The sequence below is a fragment of the Solanum stenotomum genome, unplaced genomic scaffold (assembly GCF_019186545.1).
Source record: "Solanum stenotomum isolate F172 unplaced genomic scaffold, ASM1918654v1 scaffold28982, whole genome shotgun sequence".
NCBI lineage: Eukaryota > Viridiplantae > Streptophyta > Magnoliopsida > Solanales > Solanaceae > Solanum > Solanum stenotomum.
In genome coordinates this window covers 23,764-34,874 of record NW_026030253.1, presented here as the reverse complement: position 1 = coordinate 34,874, position 11,111 = coordinate 23,764, and the positions used below count along the sequence as shown (strand labels likewise).

The 11,111-nt window shown below is 34.4% G+C and overlaps 1 protein-coding gene across 1 annotated transcript; it reads right to left on the bottom strand.

Moving 5' to 3' along the window:
* Positions 1-5,137: 5,137 nt before the first annotated feature.
* LOC125851722 (putative late blight resistance protein homolog R1C-3) lies at positions 5,138-10,786 on the bottom strand. Its single transcript, XM_049531475.1, has 2 exons — positions 10,669-10,786; positions 5,138-7,329 (listed from the first exon to the last, which is right to left on the bottom strand). The coding sequence occupies exons 1-2, from the start codon at positions 10,784-10,786 to the stop codon at positions 5,138-5,140; spliced, it is 2,310 nt and encodes a 769-aa protein (XP_049387432.1).
* Positions 10,787-11,111: the final 325 nt, after the last annotated feature.

Genomic DNA, 11,111 nt, shown 5'->3' with positions numbered 1-11,111 from the left:
TTCTAAAGGAATTCTTACCAAGTTGGTTCTGCATAAAGTCTACTGAAGACAATGTTGAGGTATTACTGACAAAGAAGAAACAATGAAGGTGTTTCCTACTGACAAAGAAGAAATGACGAGTGAATCCTCACCAAAAGTGTCTCCTATTGATGAAAAAGAAGCAAGGAGAGAAATATCATCAATGATGTATCTTCGTCTTCTAAAAAGCCTGTTAAATCTTCTTCCCAAGAAGCACATGCATGTGATACAAAAAACACATTTACAAATAATGATTTTCTATTTTGTGAAACACTACATAGTTGTCCTTTATATATGGTGGGTTACGTGCTAGAGAAGAACATAAATAGAATCTTAATAGATGAAGAATCTAGAGTTAATATTATGTCTATCCACACATTGAAGGAATCGGCATCATGATTAGCGAACTTAGTGAAAGTCATTTGTTGATACAAGGATTCAATTAAGGGGGATGGAGGTTCATAGACTATATTAAATTAGAAATCCACGTGGAAGATTTGCGATCAAGCACATGGGTGCATGTGGTCGATGCAAAGACTTCATACAACATATTTATTGGTAGGCCTCAGATACATGAGAATAAAATTATCTCATCTTCTTACTATCAATGTTTGAAGTATCTTGAAGGCGAGATTGAAAGAAAGATAGTTTCGGATGATAATCCTTTCACCGAAGTTGAGACACACTTTGACGATGCAAAATTATATTTGAAGAGTTATGTTGTCAATGGGGAAAAAACTAATGATGTCAAATCAATACAGTCTGATAAGATCGCAAGCAAAAGAGCTGATGTGGCTGTTGGAAAGGTCAAAGTTGACACTAAAGAACCTTGTCCCACTTTAAATGAAGGGAAAATCATGTCTTCAAAAAAGAAGTTGACTTTTGTACTCCACTATGTTCCAAAGGTGAAGAAAGCGGGAGGTCAATCATCTAACGTCCAAGGAAATGCACTAAGGGGACCAACTTTTCCTATCAGACGGATTGATGCAATAAACTTATATTTAAAGCTACCAGAAAAGTCAATCGCTCAAAATCCAATGTAAGATGTGGCACTCCCTAAAAAATGTACGAGAGAAGGCTATGATCCAAATGCTTACCAGTTATTTGTGAAGGTTGGATACAACTGTAATAAGGCATCAAAGTTAGGAAAACTTTCATCGGAGGGTACAACCAGACAAGAACGCAAAGGTTTAGGCTATAGCCAATCGCCACCAATTCGCATCTCAATAGAAGAGCTAGCAATAACTATATCACCATAGAAGATGAGTTTGTCGCTTCTAACAAAACGCCTTCCATCTTTGATAAACTTGGAAAATTGACTACAAAACTTCGATATTTGAGAGGTTAGGTCCATTGAAGAAGATTAATAACAAGCATCAGAGAAGTTACCTAAGATTGACAATGTTTGCTTCATATTTGATCCAAGAGGATTACAAAAGTTTGATTCCTTCTAGGATGAGGCAACGAGTTAAACTTATGGTTTCGTGTAAAGAGGAACTCAAGGCGAAAGCTCACACTTTGGTTTACACCAAGGAGCGCAAGGAAGATGAAGAAAGTCTAGGGTCCTCATATCATGTTATGATCTAGAATGAGCACGATGTTGTTTTACTCGAAAAATACAAATAAAATAAAAATGACTAAGTTTTGAAAAATCGATCAAACTTATGATTTAAGAGAAATTGAATTTCCAAAAGAATAGAGTCGCCACTTAATTTTTTAGTAAAAATCAAGAAAAAAAACTATAATGTTTGCAAAAGACTTAAACAGATAAAATCAATTGAAAATAAAAGGGTTCAAAGTTCAATGTACATTCCGAGAAGGTGTTAGGCCCTCGGAACGCCCGCTAACTCACGGTCGACCGGCGATTTGACTAAAAATAGTTTTGACTAATTTTTGAGAAATTTAACATAAGAACAATTTAAATAAATTACAATATTTAATTAATTTTGAGAAAACAATTAGATAAATGACACATTTTATTTTAATTTTATTTTTTTTAGAGAAAGGCATCCAAAATGACACATTTGGCTTGTAATACAAGTGATTAGAATTTTAATAAAACTAGATAAAATAAAATTTATTTAATTTATTTTAAAAGAATAATTTGAACCAATTTAATAAATTAAAGCATGAGACTATTTTAAATCGATTGATAAAAAGAGAACCTTTTTTTTCATTTGAAAAGGTGTTAACTTAAAACCATTTTAAATAAGTAAAATGATTAAAGGAAGAGGCATTAAAACATATCTTTTTAAGAACAAAAGATTTAATTAAAAAAAAATTTGGCCAATATATTTGATTAGTAAGCTAAATGAATACAAAAACAAATAAAGAATGTATTAAAGGTAAGCCAATACAAAGAAAATAACTTATCGTTTGGGGAATTTAATTAGGTTGGTTAACAATTTTAAAGTTAGAGTCAACACACAATAAACAATAAATAATCATAATTAGATAATTAAAGAGTAGGGAGAAATTGAATTTGGGCCTCCTTTTGGGCCAAATTCGTTGGAATAACCAGGTATACAGCCACTGTATACTTTGCATACGGGTCGTATTTTGACCCATTTTCTTGTATATCGGACTGTATACCAAGTGTATACAATCCTCGCTGACTCCTTCAACCTGTATTTTCACTTTTAATCCCGTATTTATTGGGCTGGACCGTATATCAGTGTATAAAGTTGTGTATCAGCATGTATGCAGTCCATTTTGGACTTCTCCAAGACCTGTAAATCAGTCCCTGCCCCTGTACTGCTTTCCACCTGCGTTTTTGGCTTCCAAGAGCCCTATTTCAGCTTCCAAACTTTGTGTAAGTGAGGTTGACTCGGGAAATAATGCTATTGGGCCTTCGTGGCCCAATCGGAATGCAAATGAGGAAGTATTTGAGTCCAAATGAGACTCCACCAACGATCACATGCATTACAACAAATATTGATGCATCAATATTGAATTCAACCGGAATATATGCAAATGAAATTCAACTAAAACGAATGAACAAAACAAAGGCAAAATTAGCATAGACAAGGGTCATTCACAAGGAGTGGAGTTTAAAAGATTATAATCAAAACCAAATAAAAGAAAATATTGCAGCAAAATTGGTCCAATTGATTCCTACAATTTAAGACTTAACAAAGTTGTATGAAAATATTTCCAATCATTTCAACCAAAAACTAGATATCAAAACTCGAGTAACTTAGCATTTTTGTAAGTAAAACAATTCATGACAAAAGTGAGTGTATTTTATACAATGAAGAGGCGATGATCTGAAATTACTATCCAATAATTATGAATATTATTTTCGGAAGCAGGCGGTGAAAACAACAGAGGACAGACTCATCAAAAGACAAGGTCACATATATTCGAGTTGTGCAAAGAGCATATTATTGAGCTAGAGCATAAAATCGCTTACATTTATAATGAAAGAGAACCAAACTTGAACAAGAAAAACACATCATAATAGAATTTAATCCCAAGTATCTACGAAATCTACAAGAAAACATAATGTAAACTAACAGAGACGACCATCACAACCGATTTAGATGCTGGAAACTAACACACTAATAAGAATACTTAAGCAGAGACATGAAAACTGCCAGGAATCAAATGAAACCAAAATAAAGAAGAGAGTTCACCTCTTTCCGAGTAGCGAACGGGAACCACGAGCTCGAAAGAAGCCTCTAGAATGCCTTGGAATTCTCTAGACTAGTAGAGAGTTCTAGAAGAGGGACTAGATATTTTCTAAGAAAGATTTAGAATTACCTAGAACTTGTAGAGAACTCTAGAACATGAACTAAAGTGTAAATAAGTAGGGACTTGTAAAGTAAATATTATTTTACACTTAGGCCCTTAGGAGGTAGTATAAATAGAAGGGCCTCTCATTTGTAAGGCATCCAAGCTTGAAGGAAACAATCAACCAAGTTGTAAGCAACCTTCCAAGCTAATACAAAGCTTTCTTCTAAACTTTCCAAAAACTTTCTAAGTATTTCTTTACATTCTCTTAGCGGTTTAGCTTCAAAGGGCTTACTTGAACTTACAAGATCGTGAAAGATTCGTGAGTAAGTTGTCAAGTACTGCACGGAACATTAGTGAGACTCTAAGTTTGTGACACTAGGCATGGTAAGATATATACCGAAATACAATACCATACCAAAATTTTTAATACCATGATTTTGATGTTATGATATTTGGTGTGGTATATGGTACACATTTTTATTTTTTTTGTATTCGATACGATATTTGGTATTTAGATATAACATACCGAAATACCGAATATCATACCGAAGTATATATAGTTACATAAATAACATACTATATATTATTAAAATACTAACAAATATGCAACCTAGTATTAGTATAAACTAAATGTTCATTGACTACTCTATTTTGATTGAAATGTATTTGAATTGTAATTGATTAACAAATAGAGTAGTTTGTACTTTATTTTGAATATATATTTCTACATGTGTAATGTGTTAGTATGATACAATTGAGACATTTTTTTAACTGTCTAAGTCATAATACTTTATTATACGAGTATATATTAGTCGAAGTTGAACAAATTATGGTTACTGATTTCGTAAATACTAAAATCAAACTTTAATATGCCGAACTATATCGAATTAAATTGATATGATAATGGTATAATGTTTTAAAATTGAATACCAAAATTAGGATATCGAAACTTTTAAATACCGTATCATACCAAAATGAAGAAATAGGACATTTACCAAACCAGTATGTTTTATTGGTGACTCGAGCATTGGAATCTTATCCAATTGATATTCAGAATGATCTAATTGTTCAACGAGATCATCATGAATATAAATCAATAACCGTGATTCCACGGAATGCAAATGTTGATAAAAGTTCATAAGGGGAGATTTGTCCAAGTTCATATAGGGAGAACAATTTTCCATTCCTCTACTGATGTGGGACTTGTTAACACTAATCAAGTGACGACAAGATTTGCAATGCTTGTGTTCAATTTATTCACAAGTTTTACTAGATTGACAATATTTTATTCTATCTGGATATACAATATTCTTATTCTTAACTAGAAGAAGAGGAATCCTCGCAAACAATAGATTTAATGTAAGAGTGAGATCAATAATAACAACTACTCCACTTTTATAACAACTTGGAGACTGTCACATCCAGTGTTTTCTTCAAATTCTCTTTTGATATTCATAGCTGAAACCCCTAGAGACTCCATGCAGTTAGTCAGTTCAATACGTCTTAGGGTTAGAATATCCGCAAAGCTAGGGGGGATCTCCTGGAATTCAAAACCAGCTATTATAGATAGCACCTCAAGCACGGGAAAGGATTCCTCTGAAGCTTTCCACTCATCTACTAGCACACTGAGTAATGTCAAGTATTTGAGTGCAGGGAACTCGACATTTCTGACGTCCCAACAATAGCTCTGTGATCTCCCCAAAGGAATTCCCAACACTAATTTGAGACTCTCAAGCTTCTTCAATCTTGCAATGTTTAAAACCATTTCTTCCGTCAACAAACAGCCAGAAAGGTGCAGCTCCCTAAGCTTTGAGGGGAAGACATAATACCTCTCCCATGCAACTGAATTCCAGAATTTAATTAAACCTAACTCAACAGAAAGAGTATGAAGTTGAGTATGCACTTCCGGGATGGGAAACAAAGGAAACTTAGGTACACATTTAACCTGGAGGCTGAGTTCTTTAAGATTCGGAAACCTCCACCACAACCTTGAATTCCTATTATCCAACAAAATATGGCAAGTGTGGAAAGTCTTCATATTCTCTAGCATAGTTGTTGAAGATTCTTCAAAATTTCCTTCATCATTGTCTTCCCATACCACGGAATAACAGACTACATTCACATGCCTTAGCTTCGTCATTTCCCCTAAAGTAGCAACCTTTAGGTGTAACTTCTTGCTGGACAGGACCTGTAGAGTTTGGAGATTGTGTAGGTGTGATATCCACTTCAATTCAAGTTGGTTGACACAAAGTGCAAGGTACCTCAACTGAGTTAGCGCTTGCATTGCAGCAATCCATGAATTTGGCAATTCCACATCCATCAAATGCAGTGCCAGGACAGATCTGAATTTGACAAGTAAATGTAAACTCCACGTATTGAGTTTTGGATGAGCAATGAACTCCAAGGAATTTGTTTCCTTGAAATCGAGCATTGGAATCTTATCCAGCTGATGGTTGGAATGATCTAATTGTTTTTTTTTTTTTATTCCAGTATGATCTAATTGTTCAACAAGATCATCATGAATATAAATGCATAACCGTGATTCCATGGAATGCAAATGTTGATACGGATTGTATGGCACTGCGAGCCGCATATACTTGTCTTCTGTGAGTTTTCTCAAGCAAAACTCACGCACTACATCATGAAGTATGCAGTATGTTATGTCACCATTAGCACTCCTCTTAGAGACCATAACTAGGCTTCTGTTAAGTAGATTATTCAAGCAAATTCTAGATACTTCCTCCATATTCTCTGTGTCGACATTCAGTACAAATTCTTCAGCCATCCACAACTTCAACAAATTAGACACTAGAATCTTATGGTCTTCCGGAAACAATGCCATGTAAAGAAGGCAAGTCTTTAAGTGGTCTTCTAAATGGTCATAACTTGACTGTATCACCTTCATGCTCTGTTCTCCTAAAACATAAGAATTTAAGTCATTTGCAACCTCTAACCACAAGCTGGACGCCTCCCTTTCCTTTTCCCCAATAATTCGGCCAGCAACTAGGACAATGACAAGAGGCAATCCCTTACAATGTTGGGCAACTAGTAGCGCTGTTGACATCAGATTCGGTGGACAACTCTCTCCTCGAAATACCTTTTTCTGCAACAATTCCCAACTCTCGGCCCGTGTTAGAAATCTAAGAGGATAAGGATCACTGTGGTGCTGAAGATGCTTAGCCACTAGTTCAATTCGAGTTGTTACCATTACCCTACTTCCATTTTCACCCTTAGGGAAACATAAACCCAAATCTTCCCATGGCTTGACATCCCAAATATCATCTAATACAATGAGGTATCTCCTGCCTATCAGACTCTTGCGCAAAATGTCAGGTCTATCATCAGGCTCAATGATGTCGCTCTTACTTGTTGTTTGTTTAAGGATTTCACCCAACAACATTCTCCTATCATATTCTTGAGAAACAGAACACCATACTTTAACATCAAAGTGATTAACAATAGAGGGAATGTTGTACACTTTCCTGGCCAAAGTTGTTTTGCCGAGTCCCGGCATTCCAAAGATAGATATAACGTCCAGCTTCTTTGTTCCTCGTGTCAATTTCCGCATTATACTTTCTGCATCTTTTTCAAAGCCCACAATTTCTTCATCAATTGATGAAAAACTACGTTGGACGGAAGTCCCCGGAATCAATAGAGCTCCTTTTCCACAAGTCTCAACAACATCCATGTCAATTGGCTTGGTGTCTTTCACAATCCAACTGCCTTGAAGTTTTATTGCGCTGTCACCTTTCATTAAAGAAAACGAATTTTTAACAATATTCATACTATAGAGAAAATTAATCAAAACAAAAAATATAAAATGAAGTAATGCCACATGTAAAGTCTTATTTGAGGAAATAGGTCTAATTGATAGCCTATCGCAATGCGGACTTATTTGTAATAACCTCACTTGGTTCAACAATATATTCAGCAATTACCTAGAGTCCATAGAAGCCAGAGATGAGCTCAACATGGATATACTAGAGTTACCTTCATTTCAGATGAAACATATGAACAATTTCTCTCTTTCCCTTCACCATTTTTATTCAAAATACATTCATGATTTCTACAAGCATGCTACATCCATCGGCCCCTTTTCTTTCCTTTGCATAAATTTGTAGCTTCAAACAACTATCTTCACTACTAAAAACATGTTTTTCCCATCCATTTCCCACCGAACCAGCTCACGGAAAAAAGGCATGTTGGGAAATAAATTATCACTGAAATACTGAGAAGCTTCCTAACTTCTCCATGTAAAAACACTATTATTTTTTCTTTTCTCACTATTTCAATCAAAATATATGTCGGAATAACCACTAAACGTTTTCAGTGGGAAATAGTGATTTTTCATTAGTACTTTCTTTTGTTTCTATACTTAAAACTAGTCCGGATTTAGAATTTGAAGATTATAATTGTCATTAATCTAACCCTTCAGGGTGGCCCAGTGGTTTGGGCTTGAGACTTTTATGTTAGAGGTCTCAAGTTCGAAACCCCTTGCCAGTGAAAGCAATGGGTTTGCCTTCTGGATCGAGCTTGTCGCACCGGGCTTGTCTAGTGTGGGTTACCTCTCCAATATGGTTTGCGAGCTATTGCACAGAAGCGGAGGTTTTATCTTGTGCGCACTCAAAGAATAGCGGTTGCGGATTTCGATTATCATAAAAAAAATAAAATTGTCATTAATCTCAAATGAAGACACAATATTAACTGATTCACAACTAAATATTTATCAAAATTATAATACATATACATACGAGATATTAGCTAAAGCTATTGGGTTCCTATGAACCCGTAAATTAACCTTTGGATCCGGTATCAGCTTTACTAATTCATCAATTTCTTCTATTTAATAGATCAGATTCCAAGAGAACAAAGATTTCTTGCTTTTTGTTTTGTTTGTCTCAATGAATCCGAAATGGTATCACTAGTAAAAGTTCAAAGGATTTGAATTTTGCTTGTAAAGAAACTTTGTTGGATAAGCTAGAAACCAAATGACATAAAAGTATGAATATTTGAAGATGATTTTATAAAAATATGAATATTATACAAATAATCAGCAAGGAAATAGCAAAAGAAGAAGTGGAAACCTAAATTTAAAAAAAAACAATAAAATAAAATCTCACCTTCCGTTTAAGGGTGGCTACAGAGAGACCAATTGCTCCAAAGGGTTGCCCTAAATTGATGGTAACAGAAATTAAAAAAAATGACAAATAATTGTTGTGGGAAATATCAGCACGTGAATAAATAAATCTTTTCTAGCTTTTTTGAGTGTTCACAAATAAAATTTTTTATTTGAATTTACTTTTTTTTTTTAAATTCATTTTTGTCTATTTATCAGAAATAAAATAAATATTTTCCAAAATTTTTGAAGGAAAATAAGTTGATTTGGAAAATAGTTAAGTCAGAGAAAATTGAAAAATATTTTTCAAAAAATGTTTTCTTTTATACCAAACACACCCTTTATTTATTATTTATTAATTTTTTTTCATCTCAATTTATGTGGTACCTTTTAAATTCTTAGAAACAAGTCTATTTTTAAAAGTAACTTTTTCATAAAATATTTTGAGTTGGCAATTAATTTGACTATAGACTATAGTATTTACGCAATTTTCAAGTATATAAATTTTATTTTAAAAAATATGAAGATTCTATATTCAAATTTATAGTCAAACTAAAATTATTTGACTCTCAAATTCAAACTGTCGATACATGAGTACGAGTCAAACTTTGTTATGTGGATTCTATCTTTTATTTTTTTAGTTATGTCTTTGCATGCTAGAAAGCTTTGAACTTTGCGAAATGAAGCACTTGCCCTTTATTATTAACAAAAAAAGATAAAATTAATAAGATCAGATGTATCACTAATCAAGGTGACGATCAGAGTGGCAATACTTATGTTGTTCATAATATAATGCTGATTCACAAACTTCTGCCTTAATGGAAAAACTACATATGTTGATCACAAGTAATGACGGGGAGACATAATTTGTACAGTACAGAAGTGGAAATAGAGCAGCTTTGAATTGCTTAAGTACTTTTTATAACAACTTGGAGATGGTCAGTTCCTGCGATTTCTTCCATGTCTCTTTTGATATTCATAGGTGAAACCTCTAGAGAGTCGATGCAGTTAGTGAGTTCAATAAGTCTTAGTGTTGGAATATCCGCAAAGCTAGGAGGGATCTCCAGGAAATCGAAACCAGATTTTATAGATATATAGCACCTCAAGCACTGGAAATGATTCCTCTGAAGCTATCCATTCGTCCATCTGCATATCGAGTAATATCAAGTATGTGAGTGCAGGGAACTCCACGTTTCTGACGTCCCAACAATAGCTCTCTGTTCCCCCATCTAATCTGAGACTCTCCAATCTTGCAATGTTTAAAATCATTTCTTCCTTCAAGAAACAGCCAGCAAGGCGCAGATGCCTCACACACATTTGAAGGGAACAAAAAATAGTTCTCCCATCCAACTGAATCCCAGAGAATGAATGCGAGTATGAACTTCCGGTATGGAAAACAAAGGAAACTCAGGTGCATTATGAACGCGGAGGCTAAGTTCTTCAAGATTCGGAAACCTCCACCACAACCTTGTATTCACATTATCCAAGATTATATGGCAAATGCGAAAAGTCTTCATGTTCTCTAGCATAGTTGTTGAAGTTTCCTCGAAACTTCCTTGGTCATTGACATCCCATGCCACGGAAAAAACATCTACATTCACATGCCTTAGCTTTGTCATTTCCCACTAAGTAGAATCCCTTAGGGGTTTACTCCTAATTGACTTGACCTGTAGAGTTTGGAGATCGTGTAGGTGTGACGATATCCACTCCCATTCAAATAGTTTTACCTAGTCCTGCCATTCCAATGATGGAGATAACAGCCCGCTCCTTTCCTTGTGTCAAATTCTTCATTATAAAACCTGCATCTTTCTCAAAGCCCACAACTTCTTCATCATCATAAATTGATGTAATACTAAGTATGTTGGAAGGCTCTGCAGAAGAAACAGTTTCTTCTCCACTAGTCTCAACAACTTCCATGCCTTGACTTAAATGCTTTGCCACCTTTCATTAAAAAAAATAAAAAATGAAAACAACATATTTCATAATTTAGGGATGACAAAAAATACCCAAAGCAAAACATTAATTTTAACAAAGGGTTAAAATTGGACGGATAAGGGTTCCATTGATATTTCTCATATGTCGGCTCTCTTAACCATCTATTAACTTGTTATTATGCTTGATTATGAATGATTCTTGGGCGGCTAATAATTCTATCACGGCATGCATAGCTTCTTCCTTTATAAATTGGACATAAAATGTTAGTCCACTAGAATTTCTTATGGATGGTTCTAATGTATTGTTA

What these genes read in the sequence shown, in the direction of transcription:
- LOC125851722 (XM_049531475.1), bottom strand. Translation starts at nt 10,786, where the DNA reads ATGGAAGTTGTTGAGACTAGTGGAGAAGAAACTGTTTCTTCTGCAGAG. An exon ending in GGGCTTTGAGAAAGATGCAG is followed by an intron (nt 7,330 to 10,668) that starts GTTTTATAATGA and finishes AAAAAGATGCAG; the next exon opens with AAAGTATAATGCGGAAATTG.